At 36.5% G+C, this 25,820-nt stretch overlaps 1 protein-coding gene across 3 annotated transcripts in view; it reads right to left on the minus strand.

Moving 5' to 3' along the window:
* Positions 1–24,227, minus strand: part of EPHX1 (epoxide hydrolase 1) — a 48,215-nt gene extending 23,988 nt beyond the window's left edge. The window contains exons 1-2 of one of the 3 annotated variants that reach the window (XM_023502018.2): positions 24,127–24,227; positions 21,520–21,594 (exon numbers count right to left, since the gene is read on the minus strand). In XM_023502018.2, the coding sequence (XP_023357786.1) occupies positions 21,520–21,565 (46 nt within the window). In that variant the 5' untranslated portion in view covers positions 21,566–21,594; positions 24,127–24,227. Of the gene's footprint in view, positions 1–21,519; positions 21,595–23,504; positions 24,046–24,126 lie in introns of those variants that run through there. The other 2 variants (XM_031967031.1, XM_012547914.3) reach the window with 2 other exon arrangements.
* Between the last annotated feature and the right edge of the window lie 1,593 nt (positions 24,228–25,820).

Genomic DNA, 25,820 nt, shown 5'->3' on the forward strand with positions numbered 1-25,820 from the left:
AATAAGGGGCAGGACTAGGTAACTTCTAAGGTCCTTTCCAAATTTAACTTTTGATCATATTATAAATACAAGAAAACAGAGAAATACGAAGAAATGCAATTTGAGATCAGCCAAATCATTAGTTAGAAATGTCTCCCCACTGAAGAATGTAAACTTGAGGGTAGGGCTTCTTTTTTTTTTTGTATTTGTTTCCCTAGGTCCTGGTACACAGTAAGTAATTAATAAATGCTTGTTGATTGATTTATCGATTGATTAGATTATTTCTTCCAGCTTCTCTTACCTAGCAAATTTATTTCAAGCCTCTACCCTTTCTACATAGGTTCTATTTTCTAATTCTTTCATTATTTCCTTTGTTTTCTTCAGGATTCTCTCTAAAGTCTCCTCATTTCTCTCTGGTATTGAAGCCCAGTCCAGGATACAGTTCACTCTCAGCACTTTACAATGTGAGAAGTACTAAATATAATGGTAGAAGGACTGACTTCAACCTGTTGTACATCTTTCCATACACCATATCCTAGGACCAAGTTGTTGATGCATGATGACTCAGCATATAATCTATGACCCAAGTCTAATCTTGAGAGGACTATCTTGAACTTTAAACACAAACTCTTTTGACTTCATAGAGTGAACCATTGGATTTGGCCATGAACTATTCCACTGTGTTGACTTAGAAGAGAACTGCAAAATCAGCAAATGATAAGGAATGTCTTATCTAACTGAAGAAGATAAAGAAAGAGTTATATTTCATGCTACCCATGCTAGAATCAAGCCTTTAAGCCTTAAAAATAATATACTTTCTTCTACAATTTAAATTAACAACAGACTGTGTGTAGATCACTGTTTTCAACTTCTTAGATATATTCAAAATTATAATGGGATCTGGTTCCTGTCTAATGGAGGTTTCCTGTCATATCTCATAAAGACAGGACACAAACATGAAAAACTATCAACACAATAATACATTTTAATGTGATATATAAGATGTAAAAAAACCTACACACTCTTCCAAGTCTAATATGAAGAAGGTTTTACTAAAGAAAAAGCAATTAAGCTGGACTTTAAAGGATGAGAAGGAATGTGACTCAAATAGAGAAGGTCATTCCACACATAGAGACTGCAGGGACAAAGACACTTCATGAGTAAGATTGTGCTGTATACAATCTTGGGAACAGTGAGTATTCTGGTTGGTCTGAATACAGCATACATTAGAGACATCTAAGAGGCTTAGTAGATACAGCACTGGATTTGGAGTCAGGAAGAAGTGAGTTCAAATCCAGCCCCAAACCCACGTGTGATTAGACAAATCCCTTAACTTATGTGCCTCAAAAATGGAGATAATAAGAGCACCTACTTCCTAGGATTGTCATGAAGATCAAATGAGACATATTTGTAAAGCACATTACAATCCTTAAAGATAAAGGACTTATTTGTACAAAATATAGTAGCTCTTTCTGTATTGAAAAAGAAGTGGAAATTGAGAGGATGTCCATCAGTTAGAGAATGATTGAACAAACTATGGTATATGTTTGTGACTGAAATACTATTGAGCTACAATAAATGACAAGCAGGATGATTTCAGAAAAAGAAGATATATAAAGAGGAAGTTATATGAAGAGTTATATGAACTGATGCAGAACCAGGAGAACTTTGTATACAGTAACAGTAATAGTAATACTTTAAAGATGACCAGCATGAAAGACAAATACTCTGATCGATACAAAGATCATTCCATTGACAATTCCAAAGGACTCATGCTGATTAATAATGCTATCCATCTCCAGAGAGAAAATTGATAAACTCTGAGTACAGATCAAAGCATATTTTTTCATTTTATTTTTCTTGCCTTTTTTTGCAACATGACTAATACAGACTTTTTATGTGACTTCATGTGTATAAGGTACACACGAAAAGAAAGAAAAAAGAGAAAAAATTTAAAACTCAAAATTTATAAAAGGAATGTTAAAAAAGGAATGTATCTGAAATCTGCATTAATTCTCCAATAAAAGAAATTTAAAAATAAATTCTAGGGTCTCCCTATTGCCTCAATGTTAAAATATGAAATCCTCTATTTGATTTTCAAAGTCTTTTTACATCATGGTTCATTCTTCCCTTTTAAGTCTTCTTATACCATGAATGTTATGGAATATTATTGTTCTGTAAAAAATGATCAGCAGGATGAATACAGAGAGGCTTGGAAAGACTTACATGAACTGATGCTAAGTGAAATGAGCAGAACCAGGAGATCATTATATATGTCAACAACGATACTGTATGAAGATGTAATCTGATGGAAGTGGATTTCTTTGACAAAGAGACCTAATTCAGTTTCAACTGATCAATGATGGATAGAAGCAGCTACACCCAAAGAAAAAACACTGGGAAATGAATGTAAACTGTTTGCATTTTTGTTTTTCTTCCCGGGTTATTTTTACCTTCTGAATCCAATTCTCCCTGTGCAACAAGAAAACTGTTTGGTTCTGCACACATATATTGAATCTAGGATATACTATGACATAGTCAACATATATAGGACTGCTTGCCATCTAGGGGAGGGGGGTGGAGGGTGGGAGGGAAAAATCGGAACAGAAGTGAGTGCAAGGGATAATGTTGTAAAAAAATTACCCTGGCATGGGTTCTATCAATAAAAAGTTATAAAAATTTTAAAAAAAAGGCTTCTTATACCTTCCTTTTCTCCATGTACTATGACACTGGCCTCCTTATTATTCCCTGACAGGACACTAAGTCCTGTCTGTGGGCCTGGAATGCTCTTTCTCATCTCAACTCCTAGCTTTCCTAATTTCTGTCAAGTTTCAGCTAAAGTCTCACTTTCTGCAAGAATTATTTCCCAATTCTCCTTAATCTTAGGGTCTTTGCTCTAAGATTATTTATCCTGCATCTATCTTCTTGGATCATAATTGTTTGCTTCTTTCCTCCCCATTGGACTGTGAGCTCTGTGAGTATAAGGGCTGGATTTTTTGTCTTTTGTTTTTATTTTTGTTTTGTTTTTGTTTTTCTTTGTGTCCCCAAAACTTAGTAAAATGCTTGGTGCACTGTAGGTGGTTAATAGATGTTAGCTGACTGCTGAAGATATGAAAAAAAAAATCACAGTTAAATGTAGCAGAATTTCAAAAGAATTTGAAAAAAGAAACAAAAGGGCAAACATCCTTTGTCAGCTTTGAACAAAGGTCCTCCTAACTTTAGAACCAATGTTCTACAAGATAACAGTATAAATATGTATACATATACCGGATTTAACATATATTTAACATATATTGGACTACTTGTCATCTAGAGGAGGGGATGGGGGGAAGGAGAGAAAATTTTGGAACTTAAAGTTTTGCAAGGAAATTGAAAATTACCCATGCATATGTTTTGTAAATAGAAAGCTTTAATGAAATTTTTTTAATGAAAAAAATTAAAATAATAAATAAATGGGAAAAAAGGGGAAAAAAGAACCAATGCTCTATCTACTGCCTCACCTAGCTGCTCTGAAGTTACAAAGTTATACTATATCAAAGGATTTTAAATTACATCCATTTCTTTTTTGGATTCTGTAATGTCCACTGCCTCTCCGTCTCCTTGTATCATCATTATCTTCTCACATGAAGAGATCCATTCTACAGGTCTGAGTTAGACCTCCAGCAACCTCTGGCAGGTGGCTCCCGTATCACAACAGAATTCAATTCCTATTAATATCTACTTTAAATCTTAGGTCCCTGGAGATACGAGTTTGAATCCTGGTTCCAACACTTAACCAGTTTTTGGAGTAATGAACAAGTTATTTCACTTCTCATTGCTCACTTTCCTCATTTGTGTAATGGGGATGATAATGCCCATTCAAACCATCCTTAGAGACTGTTTTAAGGAAAGCATTTTGTAAACCTTAGATTGTAATGTTTAAAGTATTGTTAATGTTATTAATCATAAACAATTTAATTTCCCTTATCAAACATTTTGCTCCATTATTGTTCTGTCTTTAAACTCCTAACTCTAAGGACAAATATATCTCACTCTCACTCTTTCTTTATCAGCAACAGCTGAAAGATCTAGGGCCATGCCCAGCAGATAATCTTCAGGGTCTTTTCCTGACCTTGGGTTTTAGAAGAGAAACTTTTTAAAGAAAGCTCCAATTGTGCAGCATGATAAATGTGGAAATATGTTTAGAAGAAATAAAATAAAATGGATTTCAAAAAAAAAAAGAAGAAAGCTCCAAGCTAACATAGTCTTGCATGATTTTATATGTATAATGGGATTTTAATTTGTTGCCTTTTCAATGAGGAAGGGAGGGAAAGGACTTATAAAAATAAAAGGGAGGAAAAAAAAAGAAACACAAGCTGTAATCAGCAAAACTTGGTTGGGAGAATTAAATGATCCTCCTAGAGAGAACAGTGTGACCTTCAGTGAAGTCATATGAGAAGAAGGGACAGTCTGATCCTCAGCCCAGGTGCAAGGGAAGAAAAATTACTTGTGATAGGGGTACCATGACAACGGGAGCTGGAGAGAAGAGGCCTAGGGGTGATTATGCTTCTCAGTGGTATCTGAAGACCAAGGGGTAAAGTGATATGAAGAGATACCAAAACATGTCCTCATTTCTATTAGAACCCTGCACAGGGAGGGAAGATGTAAAAAGAGTGGAAAGGTAGGAAAGGTCCAGGTTATAAAGGGCTTTACAAGTCCCTTTTATATGTGATGTGAAGGCCAATAGGACAGCCCTGGAGTTGATTGACTGGGGTGGAGGGTGGTTAGGCCTGAATTTTAGGAAGATCAATTTGACAGACAATAAGCAGAAATTGTATTGGAGCTGAGAGAGACATGGCGGTGGATCAGGTGTCAGCCCTAGTAGAGGGAACATACATCAAAGAGGGAATCTGGAAGGATGACATGTTTTCAGAATAGTGGTAATAATCCTGTTTTGGCTCAGTTCCCTGTGTCCCAAGTAAGGAGTGGCCAAAAGTGGTCATGGTAACATGGTAAGATGATATGCTTCTGTATTTTTTTTTAATGTTTCTTAAATTAAAAGCCCTTCCATGACCTTATTCTCATGACTAGTTACTTATCAATCTCTCTCCTTCTACTTTCTAGCAACCTCCTCTGACCTGTGACCTTTACCCACCATATACCCAATTCCCTTTTCAACTGCAAACAGGCTCCTGTCCTCAACCTTTCACCAGTCACCATAACCTTCCCACCTACCTCTGCCAAATCCAATGTTGTTCCCAAAGCTCTTTCCTCCTGTGACATTTGAGAACCCCTATTATGCCTTCTTTTTTTTTTTTTAAAAAATTTATTGTTATTAAAACTTTTATTTTCAAACATCTGCATAATTTTCAATATTCACTCTTGCAAAAACCTTGTGTTCCAGATTTTCCCCTCCCTTTACCCCATCCCCTCCTTTAAACACAAATAATCCAATATATGTTAAACATGTGCAATTCTATACATATTTCCACAATTACCATGCTAAACAAGAAAAATCAGATCAAAAAGGAAAAAAATGGGAAAGAAAACAAAATACAAACAACAACAAAAAGAATGAAAATACTATGTTGTGATCCATACTCAGTCCCCACAGTCCTTTGAGTGCAGATGGATCCCTGCAGCACAAGATCATTGGAACTGGCCTGAAATACTTCACCATGGAAAAGAGTTGATTTTCATATAGTCTTGTTGTTGCCATGTATAAAAATTTCCTGGTTAAGCTCACTCAGCATCAGTTCATGTAAGTCTCTCCAGCCTCTCTGAAATCATCCTGCTGATTGTTTCTTATAGAACAATAATAGTCCATAACATTCATATACCATAACTTTTCCAGCCATTCTCCAAATGATGCTACCCCCTCTTTGTCTTAAAATGGTCCCCTTATGCAGAAACAAGGACTGCAACAATGCAATTTTAAAATCCACAAAATTACAAAGAATGAGACCTTGCTGCTTTTACTGTTCTTGCCTTTTACTGTCCCCCTTTTCTTCCCCTCCCCTGCATTCCATCCAGTAACTATGGACACATACCAGGGCTCTGTTCTTGCCTATCTGTTCCTCTATGTTCCTCCAGCAATCTCATCTACTCCCACAGTTTTAACTGTTTCCTTCTACAGGGCTAGTCCTGCAACATATTTTCCCATCTGTCAATAGAGCAATCTGCTTGGAGGTCTAACTATCCAGACCTTGAATATCCCATCATCTTTTCCCCACACAAGCTTCCCTTCCCATTTCTGCCAGGTACACTCCCATTCCTTCAGCAGTATTTGGATATTACACAGTCCAAAGGACTCCCCTAAGATTAAGTCTGGGAACTTTACCCAGATACCAGCAAAGAGAGTTCTTGTACTTTGGATAATTCTTTGTCTTGTGAATTTTTTAAAATTACATTTCCTTTATTCTGGACTTAATAAATGTCAAACAAAAGGATCACCAACATACAACGTAGAACATAAAAAAGGTTGTGCATGAAATTGAAATTCTCTATTATATGCCTTGCTTTTTCTCCTAAGTGTAGTAAGTTCAATATGCAACTTTTAAAGTTTTTCTTCTCTGTTTCCTTCTGTTCTCTTCTGTGCATTGAAATATTTTAAGGATTCTCTTTTTTCTTTTCTTTTTTAGGAGGCAATCAATCCTATTGCTAATCCTTCCCTTTCCCCTCCATACCAGCTGGGAAAAAGAGAAAAACAAAATCCTTGTCACTGATATAGTTAAACAAAATAAATTCCACATTGCCTGGGTTTTAAAATGTATGCCTCATTTTCCCCCTTGATTTAATCACCCTTCTGTCAGGAGGTGGATAGCAAACTTTCTTTATCAGTCCTATAGGGTCCATACCACTGAACAGAATTATTGTCTTTAAAAGCTTTTCATTTTTTCTTTTTTAAAAAGTTTTTCTTGACAATGTTGTTTTTGTCTATATTCCTCTCCTCATTATGCTTACTTTACTCTGTGCTAGTGCATACATGTCTATTCACGTTTTTCTAAAACCTTCCCTTTTGTCATTAGATTCACAAATCATAATTTATTCAATCATTCCCCAATTGATACACACCTCCATGGTTTTCAATTCTTTGCTACAGGAACTGCACTATTTTTATAAATCTGGGTCTTTTTCCTTCCTTTTGATTTCTTTGATGTACGCTTGCCCTACGGATCTAGTTCTCTGTATCTTTCGTTGTTCATGAAGCCTGGAACTGGTTGGAGCTGTCACAAGGAAATGTACCTTCAAGAAGCAAACCATTTCTATTTTTAAATATCCCAGAAAGGGAGATTTTTATATGGTTTCTTATTCTCCAGTAATGTGACAGCTTCAAGTATCTTTTAGGAAATTTTGTCTTGGGGGGGGAATATAAAAGAGTTGACCATCATCCTGCAGTTCATTTAAAGTCTTATTGTATTTTCAGTTTTTATTATGTACTTCACATCCAACTTGAAAGCAAGATTTTATTTCAGGAAAAACTTACAAACTTACTGGGAAAAGGAGGAAAAAGGAGACATGGAAAGGTTATCCACCCAGCAGATGAACCATATCCTAAGAACAATTCATTCACTACTGGGCTAAATAATATAGATTATGGATCTAAATTGTGGATATTTAAAAAGCAACAAATACAATAAATTTTAAATAATGACATAGTTTAAACTCTTGCCCTTTAAATAAAACTTTGTAAGTTATTGTCTTATCTGAAACTTCAGTGATGATAAATCAATGAGGATCCTTGTAATAGGACTCTTAAAATCTTCTATGCTTCCTAGGGTGATGATTTAAATGATGCAAGAAATATCCTATCCTCACTTCTGTATCTATTTGTGCTCAAACCAAATGGAGAACAATACAAGATATCTGTAATGCACTTACAAGTATGCTTGAAACAGAGTAGGTGCTTAATAAATTCTTGTTCCCTTTTCTTCTCCTTGGTGTAACACTCCTTGTTTCAATTTCCACTTCTTTGTTACCATAAAAGAGCTATTAGAAATATTTTTGTATGTATGGTTATTTTCCTCTTTCTTTGAACTCTTTAGAGTATAGACCTAGTAGGAATATTGCTGGGTAAAAATATGCCCAGTTTGATAGCTTTGAAGGCATTGTTCCAAATTGCTTTTTATAATGGCTGGACCAGTTTCACTATTCTATCAATAATACGTTAATATATCTATTTTTCTATAGTTCCTCAAGCAGTTGTCATTTTCCTCTTTTTGTTGACTTTGCCAACAGACGGGTGTGAAATTGAATCCCAGAGTTGTTTTTTAATCTGAATTTCTGTAATTATTAGTGATTTAGAGTATTTTTAATCTAACTTTGATAGCTTGTCTGTCTTCTGAAAATTACCTGTTCACATCCTTTGACTCTAAATGGAGAAATAACTGTTAGTCACATGTGTGAATCAGTTTCCTGTGTTTCTTAGAAATGAGCCCTTAAATTAGAGAAACTGTCTGAAAGACTTTCCCCTCAGTTTCCTGCTTTTCTTCTAATTTTAGCTGCATTGTACAAAAAAAAACTTGTTAAATTTTATATAAACAAAATTGTTTATTTTACCTTTTGGGATCTTTTCTATCTCTTAATTGGTCATGAACTCTTCTGACAGATAATTTCTTTCTTCCTTAATTTATTATGCCGATCCTCTTTGTGTCTAGGTCATATATCCATTTGATGCCTATTTTATTATGTGGTAAGAAATGCAGTGTATTATGTTTAATGATTTAAGGCAGATTCTGGCATAAGTAGCATGAAATAATGACCCCTTCTTTTTCAAATTCTTCATTTGGATGAGAAATGGCTTAGCATTCAACAACTCTGTATTTCTGTTCTAAGTCAGCATATCTTAGTGGCAAATTGCCAAACCTATAGTCTAGTCTATGAGATTAAAAATATATATATTTAAGATTTAGGCCAGTTCTCATGAGAATACAGTGCACTGATAATATAGCTAGTCAGCATGTATCAGTAACAGGGATCCTGGTGAGGACATATAAAAATATGGTCTGTAGATACAATTACATCAGGTTACCATTATCCCATGAGTATTTCTCATACTCCAAGCATCTTGGAGTGGCCCATATTCCAGATTGGGCTTCAGAACCAGAGAGAAGTGAAAACTTAGGATTCTGAGATGAATAATGAAAATGACAAAAGAATTAGAAAATGAAACTATGTGGAAAGGTCAAAAGAATTGAAATAATTCTGCCCAAAGAAGAAAGGATGGAGAGATGATCTAATAATTAATCAATCAATCAAAATCCATTTATTAATTGTCCAGGCAGTATGCTGTGTACTAGGGTACAGAGACATAAATGCAACAGCTCTGCTCTCAAGAAGTTTATATATAACTCGCATATATTAGGTACAGTCTCCTTTTTAATTGGATCAAGAAGAAAATAGTCTGATTGACTAACCAAATAAGTTAACCACACACTTGGGAACTTTAAATAGCAGGAGAAATTTCAGCAATTCTCTCAAATTGTGGAGGAATCCAGTGGTGGAAACTTTCAATTTGGAGGGTTCTAGCTAGGCCCTTTTCAAGGGTATCACTACTGAGTGAGGAAGGAGAGTTTCTTTCTCTCCTTATTCTCTACTGCATGAGCTATTTTATCAGAGATATGAGACCAATAGGAGACAGTGCATACAGAGGACACATTGAGTTCAAACATCAGACAAGCACACTGACAGATACACAGATAATCTCCCGAAGGAAGTAACTTCAAGGAGTATAACCAGAGATATTAAATTTCTAAGCCCAGTAGAGAACTTTACCTAAAGGGAATTTTATGAGAACTTTTAAAAGGGAGAAAAGGACTTCCAACATTCAGAAGTTGTAAGTTTATTCATTAAATATGTGTTTTCTCTATGTGTACCTCATCACCATTATACACAAACAATGCCTTCAAAGCTATCAAACTGGGCATATTTTTACCCAGCAATATTCCTACTAGGTCTATACTCTAAAGAGATCAAAGAAAGAGGAAAATAACCATACATACAAAAATATTTCTAATAGCTCTTTTATGGTAACAAAGAAGTGGAAATTGAAGAAGTGTTCATCAATTGGTGAACAGATAAATATGTTCTGAATGTGATAAAATACTATTAAGGTGTAAGAGATAAAAAAGGAAATGATTTCCAAATACCTCAGACAACTTGTATGAACTGTTGCAAAGTGAAATAAGCAAAACCAGGAAAACAGCATATACAATAACATCAAAATTATAAAAACTGGATGGTGTTGGGGTGACAGAAAGGCTTATCACCAATACACTAATTTCTTTTTTTTTTCTTTAATAACTTTTTATTGACAGAACCCATGCCAGGGTAATTTTTTACAACATTATCCCTTGCACTCACTTCTGTTCCGACTTTTCCCCTCCCTCCCTCCCTCCACTGCCTCCCCCAGATAACAAGCAGTCCTATACATGTTAAATAGGTTACAGTAGATCTTGGATACAATATATGTGTGCAGAACCGAACAGTTCTCTTGTAGCTCAGGGAGAATTGGATTCAGAAGGTAAAAATAACCCAGGAAGAAAAACAAAAATACAAGCAATTTACATTCATTCCTAGTGTTCTTTCTTTGGGTGTAGCTGCTTCTGTCCATCCTTGATCCATTGAAACTGAGTTAGATCTTTTCTTTACACTAACTTCTAAAAGAGAATTTCTTTGGCTACGGCAACTCATGATTTTGAAAGGCTTAGGAACTATCAACATAGTAACCAACAACAATTCCTGAGAACTCAAGATGAAACATGTTATCTACCTCTACACAAAAATTGGTGGACTTGAGAATGTACATTAAGCATATAATTTCTCAGGATATAGATGATAATGGAATTTGTTTTACTTGACTACACATGTTTGTAACTAATGTTTTGTTTTTCTTGCTTTCTCCATGGGGAAGAATGAATTAAGAGGGAGAGAAGGCAGAATTTCAGTTTTAAAAATGTCTCTCCCTCCCTCTAATTCAATGCATACAATAAATATTTATTACTGGGTACAGATCATTGTGTAAAGCGTTAGGGACAAAGTTTGGGTGAGATCTGATACCTGCTTAATAGAATTTTCAGTCAACTAGGAGAAGGTGACATATACATGACTATAAGATAAAACAATCAGCGATCACAATATATTATAAAAATGTATTATCAACAACAAATATTCAAAATTGTGGTATATGAAAATTATGGAATATTACTGTTCTGTAAGAAATGACCAACAGGATGATTTCAGAAAGGCCTGGAGAGACTTACACGAACTGATGCTGAGTGAAATGAGCAGGACCAGGAGATCATTATATACTTCAACAACAATACTAGATGATGACCAGTTCTGATGGATCAGGCCATCCTCAGCAACAAGATCAACCAAATCATTTCTAATGGAGCAGTAATGAACTGAACTAGCTATGCCCAGAAAAAGAACTCTGGGAGATGACTAAAAACCATTACATTGAATTCCCAATCCCTATATTTATGCACACCTGCATCTTTGATTTCCTTCACAAGCTAATTGTACAATAATTCAGAGTCTGATTCTTTTTGTACAGCAAAATAATGTTTTGGTCATGTATACTTATTGTGTATCTAAGTTATATTTTAATATATTTAACATCTACTGGTCATCCTGCCATTTAGGGGAGGGGGTGGGGGGGGTAAGAGGTGAAAAATTGGAACAAGAGGTTTGGCAATTGTTAATGCTGTAAAGTTACCCATGTATATATCCTGTAAATAAAAGGCTATTAAATAAAAAAAATTAAAAAACAACAACAACAACAACAACAAATATTCAACCCACAAGCGCATACCCATTATGTGCTAAACATTTTGCTGGGGTTATAGAGAGGCTTCCAACCAGTAAACTAGCTACTGAGAGAGAAATTCTTTGGCTATGGCAACTCATGAAACAAAGAAAAATACAAAATGTTGCCTGGTGCTATATGTCCCCAATTTTATATCTATACTAGCATGTGGTAGGAGTGAGGTAGAAAAGAGACAGAAGATGGTTTTTAGACAAGTTATAAAAACTAACTTTGTAGGACTTTAAGAGTGCAATTGAGTGTGTACCACTTAATGATGGACGTATGAAGAGATATGCTCCTGGAGGAAATATATCATATCAATACTGACATTCTCATTATAAATGAAATGGAAGATATAAGGAAGTTGAAGCTAAATAGAAGGATGGCTCACAAGTTCTCTTTGAAAACACAAATAAAGGAGTTGGTTTTTTATCATGTTTCCAAAATGAACAAGAAATATCATTTTATAAGACATTTGGTTACCTGGTATTGTGACACTCATGATAAGTATTTGTAAAAAAAAAAAAAACAAAAACAAAAACAAAAAAACAAACAAACAAAAAAACCCTGAAGCTTATTTGCCAATATCTGTGCAGAGGACAAAGAAGTAGAGGAATTGATGAAGAATTCAATGAAAACTTCCAAACTAGGGGCATCTATATGGCTCAGCGAATAGAGCACTAATCTTGAAATCAGGAGGACTTGAGTTCAAATATAACCTCAGAAACTTATTAGCTTAACCCCAGACAAGTTATTTAACTCCAATTTCTTTGTCAAAAAACAAAAACAAAACAAAACACTTCCAAACTAAATCTTAATACATATTCAGTGACTTCAATATAAACATGGGTAGAGGAGTTTACAAGAAACAATATGTTACAACTGTAACTATATATATATATATATATGTATATATATATGCTTCTCCAGATGTGTGTAGGTGTGTATGTATATATATTTATTCACGTTTACATGAATATTTTCTTCAAAAATTTTTTTTAAATACTTTCTTCTCCAGGCTGTACTCTTCACTATATTCTACTGGATTTTTGGCCCCATTGATCCATTCTTGGCCCCATTCCTTGTAGCCACTCTCTTCTCCCTAAAATTTTATGACATTGCTCTTCTGATTCTCCTTCTACCTGTCTGTACTCAGTCTCCTTTTGTGGATCAGCATCCATGCCCCACTCCCTGTCGCTGGGTATACCCAACTCTGTTCTAGATCCTCTTCTTGTCTTTTTTTACATTGTACATTCTACATCTAATTTGCTCCAATAAGTTCAATGATCATTTCTGTGAAATCTTCCTAGCTGGCCCTTATCCTTCACCTGAGCCCCAGGGCTATACCACTAACTTTCCCCTGAATGGCTCCTCTGTCTAGCTGTTCCACAGGTATCTCAAATGCCATCTTCAATAATAATAATCATACTTCAATAAATATCAAACTTATGTTCTTCTCTCCCCTTACACAGCCTATTCTCTTTTAGACCCTTATTATCTTTTCCTATTACAGATTCCTAACAGGCTCCCTGACTTTAATTCATCTGCCATACAATCCTGCTTTTCTATCATCATCCATAGCAAGGAGTATCCATAAAGTCTTCAATAACTCACAGTTAAAGCTACAAATTTAAGACATCTGTTGATTAAAAAGAGTCAAAAAAAACTTGGGGTTCAATTTTGTTTCTCTATCCAACTGATGGGACATTAGTCTCTCCAACTATGGGGCAAAGAAGCAAAATTTTGCACCACCCTCGTAAGAAGCTGTTGAAAAGTTATTTTTTCTGTAATAAAGTCCTAAAAACAGAAAAATGGTGGCAACTCCAGGTTATTCTACTTGCTCTGGGTTTGCAGGCTGTGGAATGACAGAGTGATGACAAGATGCAGTAAAAAGAAGGTGCAGGTTAATGGGAACATGAGAACACCCTGATGCTATGTGATACTCATCTGATATTTTCCTCATGGTGATTCAGACACAAATTGGAGTGAGAATCTTATGCTCTTAAAGAAAGAAAAACTGTACATGGACTGGGAGAAATGGAGGCGGGAAGGGAAACACACACAAGCAGTGGATTTTCTTCACAGATGCTAGGAGGGAGAAAGAGGGGAAATCAGGGAAGGTCAGCCTGAACCTCCCAAAGTCCAGGGGTAGTGTCAACCAAGGGAGGGGCCAGGGACTGAGATCTGTTTTTTTTTTTTTTACTATGATGATTTTGAACGTCCAGTGAAAAAGAGAAGACAGATGGTCTTTGCTTTCATCCTTGGGTGGATCTGCCAAGGCAAACAGACTGTGAACATTTCCCGCCCGCCAACTCTTTAGTCAGTAATAACTGAAGCTGGTGGTAGCATTCTCCTGGGACTTCTAGGCAGTGTCTCTGCAACCCCCACCCCCAAATGTTACATCCATACCCACCACAACAGAAGGAAGAGCTCACACTCGCAGGAAGGGGAACAAGCTCCCTGAGAAAAACTTCCTTTGGCATTTACTCACAGTTCTGATGGCCTGACTAACAGCTATCCTCTCATCCAACCTCCAGAACAAAGTTGAACATGTCAGGGTGTTTAGTAAGAGAGCAGAATGTGAGGGTGGGAAAGGGAGTTCTGAGCTTGGACACAGCTTCTCATGCTGTGCCAAGGTCAAGGACCATGCCAGTCTTTGGGGGAGGAGGCATATTTAAGTCCTAAAGAAAGGATGAAGGTGAAAATCTTCCACAGGAGCAAAATGGGATGCTGGATTGACCAGAGTAATTTGTAGGTGAACATGATAGAAAGAATACTAGAAAGATGGTGGAGTAAGTCAGAAAATTCCAAGCTCTCTCTCCAGAATTCCTCCATAATCAAGACAAAATAAAAGACTAGGGAAAATGTATATAAAACTATAAAAACAATATGTTGTCAGAGCTAAGGAATCAGACACAAAAGAAAGGATACATATGTTCATATGTTCATATGTGTATGTGTGTGTGTGTGTGTGCTTCTCTATAAAAACAGACAAGATTTGGGGCAGGACTGTGGTCCTGAGACAAACTGAGAAGATCAGAAGAAAGATACCAGGAGGGATATTTGTTCTGTGTGAAATATAAACTCTTCTGGGCTAATTCTACTGGGCAAGTCCTGGGGCCACTTGAGAGGTAGTCTCAGCCACAGTCACAGGAATCTTCAATTCTCTGCAGCAGAGAATTGGGCCTTTAAGTCCGGGAAGACTGAGGAAACCTCTGCTGATAAGGGACAAGATCTTGCCCAGCTGTATTGTCCAGATGTAGCTCCTGGAGAGAAAGAGCCAACTCAGGCTGAGTGAGTGCAGAAGCAGTGGGGCAGGGTCGCTGCTGACTGTGGATTCTTAGAAGGGAGCAGAAGTTTTGATTTTCATTCCAGATGAGAAGGGAAGACTTAAGGCTAGAAGTAACATCCCCATACCCTAGAACTAGAGGTGATTATGCTAATAATCTGCTAAAAAATTAAAACTAATGAGCAGGGAAAGGAGAAACTAATTTTAGAAAGTTACTATGGGAATAGAGAACATTAGGATTCATCTTCAGAAGATGATACCGAAGGAAAAAAAAAAGCTTCTCTTATCCCAAAGAATAACATTAAATGTAATGCTACTGTCCAAAAAAGAATTCATAGAACTCAAAAAAGACTTTAAAAATCAAGTGAGAGAGACTGAGGAAAAGCTTTAAAAAAAAAAGAACAATCCAAGAAAAACAAGACTGTTATGAAATGAAACTCAACCAACTAGAAAAAAGAGATCCAAAATTTTAAGGAAGAAAATGATTCCTTGAAAACTAGAATTGGAAAATTGGAACACAAGGTTTTTCAAGGGACAATGTTGAAAAATTATCCTTACATATGTTTTGAAAATAAAAATCTTCAATAAAAAATTAAATTAGAATTGGGCAAGGGAAGCTAGCAAAGTTATGAAACCAAGAAATAATAAAACAAATATAAAAAGTGAAAAAAATAGAAGAAAATGCGAGCCATGTCATAAGAAAAATAAATGATCTAGAAAAGAGATCAAGAAGAGAAAACATAGGAATAATTGGACTACCTGAAGACTATAACAAAAAAAAAAAGAATCTTCACATAATAATACAAAAAATAATTAAAGACAATTGTCCTGAAGTGTTAGAACAAGAGGAAAAGTAGAAATGTAAAAAAATCTACCAATCATCACCTGAAAGAGATCCTACAAAGAAAACCTATAGGAACCTGATAGCCAAATTCCAAAACCTCCAGGTCAAAAAGAAAATATTATGAGCAACAAGGAAAAAACTAATTCAAATATGGTGGAGCCACAATTAGAATCATATAAGACTTAGCAGCAACTACATTAAAAGACTTCAAGTCTTGGAATGCCATATTTTATTTTATTTTTTCTAAGAATGAAAATGCTATATTGTGGTCCACACTCAATTTCCACAGTCCTTTCTCTGGGAGTAGAGAGCTCTCTTCCTCACAAGATTATTGAAACTGATCTGAATCATCTCATTGTTGGAAAAAGCCACATCCATCAGAATCGATCATCATATAATCTGTTGTCATATACAATTATCTTCTAGTTCTTCTCATTTCACTTAGCATCAGTTCATGTAAGTCTCCCTAGGCTTCTCTAAAATCATCTTGCTGATCTTTTCTTTTAGAACAATAATCTTCCATAGCATTCATATACTATAACTTATTCAGGCATTCTCCAACTTATGGGCATCCACTCAATTTCCAGTTTCTTGCCACTACAAAAAGGGCTGCCATAAACGTTTTTGCACATGTGGGTCGCTTTCCCTCTTTTAAGATCTCTCTGGGATACAAGCCCAGTAGAAACACTTCTGGGTCAAAGAGTATGCACATTTTGATAGTTCTTTGGGCATAGTTCCAAATTGCTCTCCAGAATGGCTGGATCTCTTCACAATTCTACCAAACAATGGGAATACCATATGTTAAAGAGCAAAAGAATTAGGTTTGTGGTCAAAACTATCATACCTAGCAAAAGTTAAGCATAATCATGAATGAAAAAAGATATTCAATGAATCAACAGACTTTCAGGATTTTGCTGCAAAAAGACCTGAACTAATACAAAATTTGACATATAAGAGCCAAGATAAACATAAAGTAAACATCAAAGGCTAATTATAAGGTAGTCAATAAACACAAACTGTTTATATTTTATACATGGAAGTGTAAACCATATGACTAAGACTGTCATTATTGATTAGTTTGAAAGAAAGTTTGTGGTAGGGCTGAATATGATGTGATTCTAAAAAGCAATACCATGTAGGAAAAGATAAAAAGAGTAATTATGTTATACAAATGAGGTGCAAGAGAAAGAAATGACACAGAGGAATTAAATGAGAAAAGAGGACTGGTAATTCTGGAACCCTATTCTTACTGGAAATGGATTAAAGAGGGAACAATGCATATCTATCTAGAAGAGTATACAAATCTTCTAAATTTATAAAGAAATAAGAATGGGAGGGGACAGAATGGGAAATACAGAAGGTTATAATGGTAACTGGATAAGGTGTATAGACTAATGGGAAAGGGATAAAGAGGAGGGAAAATATGAGGGGAGAGAAGGGGAAGATCCTTAGAGAATGAGGAGGGTAAGTAATAGCAAGGCAAGGTAGTGAGTAGAAATAAAGTAGAGGAGTCAGAAGAGATAGAAAAAAAAAATACACATAAACATAATAATAATTATCAAGAGGAGAATTTATTAGAAAAAAAGCAGCCAAAGTTAAAGTTAAAATAGATTTAATCAAGAGAGATAAAATATGAAAACAACACTATATATCAGCCACATTAATTTTTTTTAGACTATTGAAAATAACTAGACAATATAAGGTTGGAATATTGCTATGTACAGGAAATGATGAGTTGGTAGATTTTAAATATAGAAAATCTTGGACATATATAGGATTATGTTATTCACTTTCAGAGAAGACAAATGCACCCTATTGTAGATGTATATAAATATACAGATTACAGATCATAGATGAGGAGCTGGAAAGGTCTCAGAGCCCACATAGTCTTGACCTCTAAGGTTTCTTTCAATTCTCAGACTATAATCTTATAATTCCCTTCTCACCTAGGAACCAAGAGAACATCAGAACATGCCCTGACCTAACTTTGAGGTGTATGTATGTATGTGTATGATTATAGATATTTATGTACATGCATATGTATGCATGTGCATATATGTACATGTGTGTATCTATCTATCTAAATATGCCTGTGCTTAATTGTAGCCTTCTTGAGGGAGGGAAGGAGGAGAAAAGGAGAAAAAAAAGAATTAAGTTAAAAAGTACCCAGCACAGAATAAAAAGAAAATCTAAAAAGAAGCAAAGAAAAGATGGATATCTCTGAACACAGTGTGTAATATTTATTATATAGGATTTCTTGAAATGGAAATTTATTGTTGCTTATTTTAAATCCCTTCATGTTCTATTGTGCCTAAGGCAATTTTTTTTCCTTTTTAAATTTTGTATTTAAGTTTTAAATTAGTTAAAGAAAAGAAAATGATAGAGAATAAAAAAATCAGAGAAGTACAGGTTGGACCTCTCTTCTTGGGCAGCACTGTGGAAAGGCTGAGGGAAGGCAGTCAAGTCAAGGACAGTGGAGGCCCTGGGTAAGTAAAAACAAAAAATCTATAGTTCAAAGGTGTCTGGCCTAGGCCACATGTGGCTTGTAATACTCCTGAATAACAGCGAAAATGGGATTAAAATACAATTGTGAAATATTTGACATAATAAAATTATAATATAGACAAAGTTAATTTGTAGTTTTCTAAATCAGTATTTTTGCTAATCTGAGATGTGATTTAATCAGGACAGGGACCCAATCTTTTGCTGAACTGCTCCCTTTGCTTTGGATAGTATATATCTTTTAATGTAGCATAAAACCAGATTGCCTTTCTTGGATACTGTTACGGGTAATTTTCTCTTCTTAGCTGTGAAGAAATGGGCATCTTCACTTTTGGTTGATTCAGTTTCTGAACATTTGAATTTTATTTGTTTTTAATTCTCTTAACTGCTGAGAAAATAATTTGTTCATAATAAGAAAAAAGCTGTACCCTTCCTCAGTCTAAATATAGAATTTCAACATTTAAAGACAAGCTATCCCTGATGAAGAATAAAATCTATCAGCAAGCAAAGAAAGGTTCAGATTTTAGAGAATAACGTACATAAGCTTTATAATCCACTTGGTTTGATTTTCTCCCCATATCCACACCTCATCATGAACTTATTCTATCCCTTATTATATACTTTACAATCCCTTATTCTTTTCTTTTCTTATCCCTCCCTCCAATCACTCAGGATCTCTGTCAACTTGGACTACTGGTTCCACATTCTGACAAGCCCTTTAACACTCTGTCACAAACAGCCCTATTAACTGGAGAATACCATTTCCCACAGAATTTGCTGGCATAATTTAAGACTTACTTGGCCAAAACAGAAATGGATAGTATTGAGAAAGGGCACTGGGAATTTTTATTTTCTTATGGGGCAATAATAATGCCAGATTTTTTTCTTAGTTTTTTTGTTTCCTTGGTTTTAACTTGTGATGAACTTTTTCTTTACATAACAAAGTACTGTGCATACAAACCTCTGGACTCAGAGGTTTCACTACCAGGCAAATATGGACACATATCCAAAGAAAAAAGAAAAAAATAGATACATTAATGTAAATCTAGATATACAATAATATTTAAAGCAGCTTTTTTTTTTTTTTTTTTTGCAGTGGCAAAGAATTGGAAATTGAGGGGATTCTCATCATTTGGGGAATAGGTAAATAAATTGTAGCATGTGATTGTGGAGTATTATTGTGCTACAAGAAATGATAGGCAAGACGCCTTCAGAAAAACCTGTAAAGACTTATATGAACTAAAACAAAGTGAAGTAAACCAGGGGAACACTGAATACAACTACAGCAATACTGGCTGATGATCAACTGGGGAAATGCGTTTAGCACTGAGATTTTAGCTCAAGCAATTAGTTCCTTTCTAGATTCTGCATTCCAAAGCTGGTCCTAATAAATTACTTCATATTTCTTCAATGCTCCCAGCCTCCCCTCATCTGTATCATTTCCCTCTCTTTCCATCTTGTTCAAGCCTAGCACTCTGATTGATTAGCAAAATTTAATTTTAGGAACCAACCAGATAAATCCACGCATATTAACATATAAATCATTGATATAGTTTCCTATAATATTTTTTTTCCAAGAATATATGTATGTTCAATGGGAAGGAAAGCCAAAGTCAAACAAACTGATCTTTAATGACAGCATTTCAGGAAGGCAATTAAAAAAAAAAAAAAAAAACTGGTCAGAGAAGTATAGGGGAGGCAAAGGGTTTTCCCCATATTCCCATCCTGAAGGCAAATATAACATAGTCTACTTTAGCATATGGTAAACTCTACTGCTTGCCTGGAAGTCACTCAGTTTTCAGTACCATGAAAAAAGTCCTACAACTAGAGAACTGGGATTTGAAGATTGGATTTGAGTCAATTTTTAGGTCTTAGTTTCCTCACCAGCAGAAGAAAAGGATCAGAGCAGAATACAGCTCATAAATGAGGAGTTGAAAAGGCCTCAGAGGCCACATAGTCTTGACTTCTAAGGTTTCTTTCAATTCTCAGACTATAATCTTATAATTCCCTCCTCATCTAGGAACCAAGAGAACATCAGAACCTGCCCTGACCTAATTTTCAAGCTTGTAGAAACAGAAGATCAGACTGAAAAGTTTTTGCTCCCTCTTTTTCCTCCTCCTCTTCCTCCCCATTCTCCTCTTCTCCCTTCTCTCCCTCCTCCTCCTTTCCCTACTCTTCCTCTAGGATTGGAGGTGGTAGGTGTAACTACTGGCATATGGCTTGTATGTTTTGGATTGTTTGTTACTCTGGATGCCCATCCATGTCTATACATGTTTGGAATTCGGGTAAGGGAAGATTCCTAATTTTGAGAACATTAATAATGAAAATGGTTTCCTGCCTTTTGGCAGGCAGAAAATGGACTAAAGGTATAGTATAAGACATACATTTTCAAACATGTCTAAAATACTGGTTTGTTTTGTTTGACTATTCTTATTAATTATAAGGAAATGGTAGTAGGAGAAGAGTTGGTAGTGATGTAAATGGGAAACCATCAATCTATACATCAAGGAAATACTAAAATTATACAAAAGAAACAAAAAGAAGTTCAAAAGAAAACAAAAATAAGACAATTTTGTTATTACTTTGTTGAGTTTAGCATACAATTTTAAATAAATAAAGTATGTGGGGCAGCTAGATGGTACAATGGATAGACCTCTGGTCTTGGAGTCAGAAGCACTTGAGTTCAAATCCAGCTTTAGATCTGTAACACTTGTGTGATCTTAGGCAATTCACTTAACTCCAATTGCCTCAGTGAAATGACATGAGAACCTCTTTTATTCTTGGTATATTAAAATATTTGGATTGTTGATAAAGTTTATATTAAAATAAAAAATTTTTAAATAAGTTGGGGGGACAGAGAAAGCAGAAGAACTATAGGATATATTTGGGAAGGAAAAGATAATTCAGTTTCTCCTCAAAGAGGCAAAAGGAAATGTCCATTGTTATTACTGCTGGTATATTTATATGGGAAGTATCTTGTGCCAGGCAAATCATACCCCAATCTCAACCACAACCTCCTTTCAGACCCCAATGGAGAAAGCCAAAGATTCTGATCCCCAAAGCCACAGGAACAGTAATGTCTCAAGTTTTACAGAGAAATAAAAGCTTCATACATACAGTTATAAGCAAAGTCTAAAATGAAACCCAGGAACGGAAGCTTCATCTCTGGAGGGTTAGGTGATGTCTTTGTACCTAGAAAATCCAAGAGAGTTTAAAAAATTAATGGTAGCAAAAAAGACTTTAATAAAGAATTTGAATCTATAATAGACTCATAAAATTTATATTTCAAATAGGTAGTCCAGTGGAATGAAAAGAATATTGGCTTTAGAATCAGAGAGCCCTTGCTGAAAAGCTTGCTGTTACTTGCCAGATGTGTAACTTTGGATAAATTCATTTTCTAAACTATAACTTTCTCATAGAAAGGCAAGATGGTCTCTAACATCATTTCCTGCCCTGAATTCTGTAACCCTATAATGCCTGTTCCAGGGGTCCTTCTACTCTAATGAGTAGATGAGTTTGCTAAGAATTTTCTTTCAGTAATTTCTATCAGTATCCCTCTAAAACCCATTCCTACTCTTCGGCTGGTTTGCTATGTTTATAGGGTAGAGGTTCATGCCCCAGAGCAGATGAAAGTCTAATGGCTACCCTCTGCATTAAATCATTGAAAGGGGGTGGGTGGAGAGGAAAAGCTGAAAAACTACCAAAATTTCTTCAGGGAAAAACAAGAAACAACTATTAACAAAATTCTATTGTTCTATTGGCTGCATAAATGCAACAACAACAAAAAAATCTTTAAACTGTTTAAACTTTTTTGGCTTCCAATAAGTGGGGTAAAGGCCATTCTATTTCCAAAGCTTGTATATGTTAAGCACTCCAGGGATCAAAGTTCCAATTAAGAAAACATCAAACCTAAATCCAATTATCTATCTGAAGGCTTGTTACTAATGGACAGAATTATGCTAAGCTCACAAAGAACTGTACCTGGCCTGAAACCAACTAGTGTATCTGGGGATCTAACTTACTGTAAGCTAAAATGCCCTCAGTTTTAGGGATGTTGCCAAACATTTTTGAACTCTGGGAAAACAAATGTTTTCTCAAGCAAGATTTCTCAAGGCATCCACTAAATGCCACTTAAACTACACCTGCAAGGAAGTGGAACAATGTTTCTGGAGTCAAATGTTTGGGCACCTATTTACTTTTTACTTGGGATCCAGCATGTTAATTTAAGACTTTAACATGCTCTTCAAGTTCATTTCCTGAGTTTCTCTTAAGGAAAATGTTTTCCTGGCTCCTGGCTGAGAAGTTACTTCTCTGGACTTCAGTTTCCTCCTCCTGCAAAATGTGGGATTGATTTTCCTCTAATAAAGGGAGTAGTCCTGCAGACTAATCAAGTAAGTTTGGTTACAGGAGAAATGAAGGGTCGCAGGTGTGAAAGACTTGGGAAAGTTTAGGAAAAGGAAAAAGAAACAGGGAAATAAGGGCTAGAATCAAAATAGATTTTTTTTTTTTTTAAAAGAGATTAGACATACATATATACACAGATAATCTTTTTTAATTAACAAGAATTTATTTTCTTTCTCCCACGTAGCCCTGCCACTGGAAAAAATAAAACTTTTGTAATAAATATGCATAACCAAGCAAAACAAATTTCCCCCTTGATCAAGTCCAAAAAAGACTTATTCCTGTATTGAGTGCATCCTCTCTCTGTTAGATAGGTAGCAACCTTAAAAGGTTTTTGGGTTGTTTATTTTAAAATAATTATTAAATAACAGTTGAATTCTATTAGGCTCCCTCACAGTGGAGTATTAGTGACCCTCTGCAGGCCGCCCAAAACCCACCTGCTGCCTCTAGCCCGGAGTCCCCATCCCCACTAGCCAGCCCGTCAGGCCCAGAACCTCCGGGCCTGTGTTGAGACAGAACCGAGGCTCACGTTCGCACCCCGAGTCCGCCACTAAGAAGGAGCGCTGCCCGAGACCCAGAAGGAAAACGGTCCCGTGCAAGGGTCCCTTGGGGTCTCAGAGGCTACCGGGGGCCACCCTCCCGGCCTCGGCTGCAGCGTCTCTCCGCGGAAAGGGGTGGGACGGGAAAGATGGGGGACGCACTCTTGGGCATGAAAGCAGATGTAACCGAGGCGCTTACGGTTGTCCAGGTGTTGCGCGAGGCCGCTGGGACCGGACCGGGGAGCGCAGCGATGCACCAGTGGCCGCGGCCGCGAGCTACCACGCAGGATGCAGCAGCGCCAGCCGCAGAGGCTCCGGTCAGATGCCGAGGCGGGGGCGGTCCCTGCGCCCCGGGAGGACAGGCAGACCGAACGAGCCTCGGAGCAAGCGCAGGCTCCCCCCCCCCCCCCCCCCCGCCGGTGTCCCCGCCTCCGGGGAGAGACGCCGCAGCAGGTAGCGAGTGGCTCGGCGGCGTGGGACAGGCAGGCTTCGGGGTCCCAGGTCTAGGGTGGCCACGCCCAGCCGAGCCCTCCCCGATAGCCCTGGGCTGGGCTGAGAGCCGCCGCCGGGGACCCAGGCGGGCGAGGGCACCTGTGGGGAGGTGTCTGCAAACTGTGGCTTCCCCGTGAGCGAATGGAGCCACAGTCCAGCTTCCCCTAACGTCAAGGACTGTTATTCCTATCTTCATCCCATTCCGGATCCCTTCAAAAGCAAGTTTCTGCTTCTCCTTTTTGGCCAGCTCCACGTCCCTCTGCCCGCACTTTTCCCCACTCCAGCTACTTACCAAAGGAACTCAGCAGATAGAGATCAGAAAACGGCTCCAAAGCAGACTAATCCTTGTCCCATAGGTTTGTAATATGAATGACCAGGTCCTGCTTGTGTGACTGCGGAGTTGCTGGCGAAATAGTTAGGTGTGAATGGAGAGAACAGGTGACAGGTGGGGCCAGCACGGCCGTAACAGGCCTCCCCAGGCCACACGAAACAAAGTCCAGACTACTCGGCCCTTGTTCTCATTTAACTTGCAATATGAACCCTCCCCTCCCGACAGTGTTACCTCCATGCACATTAAACACTCGCTGTAAAGACTCGTCCAACCCTAAAGAATTAAAGTCGATCGGGATTCATTACCTATTGTGTAATTTTTTTTTACTCCTATTATTAATAATTTTTGATTTTTTATAATTTTTAATTTTCCTATTTTTAAATTTTTAATAATCCTATTATTTCTCTTCAGTGTGAAAACATTGATATCTATAACTTGGTAGTGGGATTTAAATCCAGGTCTTCCTTATTCCAAACCCAGTATTCTGTTCCTTAGAGCACATGACATCAATTATCCAGTTATCCTTATGCTACCTAGAGAGGAAGGAGGAGGAAAAAACAAAACATCTGACCGACAGATGTAGCAACAATGGCCAGTTTGTGAAATGTGCTGAGGATCTGGGAATCCATAGGATTGGAATCAGTTTGAAGTGGTCAAGACCAAATTACAGTAGGATTTGTTTTTATGTATAGCACTGATGCAGATGGTAAATAGGAAATATCAGAACCAGAAGAGAAAGAGGAAGATATCCCAGGTACAGAGCTGTAATTAGAGCAATACTGGAAAAGGACAAATTGCTTGGGAAACATGATCAACAACAGAAGTTCAAGAATTCTTTGAATATCCATGGAAACAAAGACCAATAAGACCAATGCTATTCAAAATATTTTTTGAATGACTTCCAGGATCTCCTCCTGATTCCCACACCTTGCTTTAATTAGCTTCCTTTAATCAGGGAATATGGTAGAATGAACAGCGCACTGAACTTGAATCAGAAGGTTTAGATTTGACTCCTGACTTTGTTCTTTATTATTTGTGATCATGGGTAAGTCCTTAAACCTTAAAAAAAATTTTTTTTTGAATTTTAACACTTAAATGGAACATTTCTATATACATAAAAAGGATTCTCTGAATATAAATCTCCATTCCATAACACTTGATTTAAATATATATATATATGTATATATATAAATTCTACATACTACTATCAAAATTGTCCAGCTTGCATATACTTATTCCTAAATTTTTCGTGCATTATATATATATGAAATAGTGGATTTGGGGGCATCATCATTGCTAGCTCTCCCTTCCTCTCTACCAACCTTCCCACTTAAAAACTGAGAAAGAAAAACCTCTGTGATAGTCAAACAAAAACATACATGTAGTGGCCATGACAAAAAAAAAAAAAAAAAAAGTCTCCTTCTGCACTTTTGGTATGCAACATCTCAGATGGGTAAAAGCCTCCTGAGGTCCTCTGAGGATATAATCAATGCATTGATGAAAAATGCTGTTCTTTGACATTTTCTTTACAATATTTCTCTCCTCTTTAATTCACTTTACTCCATCAGTTCATACCACCCAGGATGTTTTGAAATTCCTTCATTTCTTATGGTGCAATAATATAAGATTAAATGCATATCTGACATTTTGTTCAG

This window comes from Sarcophilus harrisii, chromosome 4, assembly GCF_902635505.1.
Source record: "Sarcophilus harrisii chromosome 4, mSarHar1.11, whole genome shotgun sequence".
In the NCBI taxonomy this organism is placed as follows: Eukaryota; Metazoa; Chordata; class Mammalia; order Dasyuromorphia; family Dasyuridae; genus Sarcophilus; species Sarcophilus harrisii.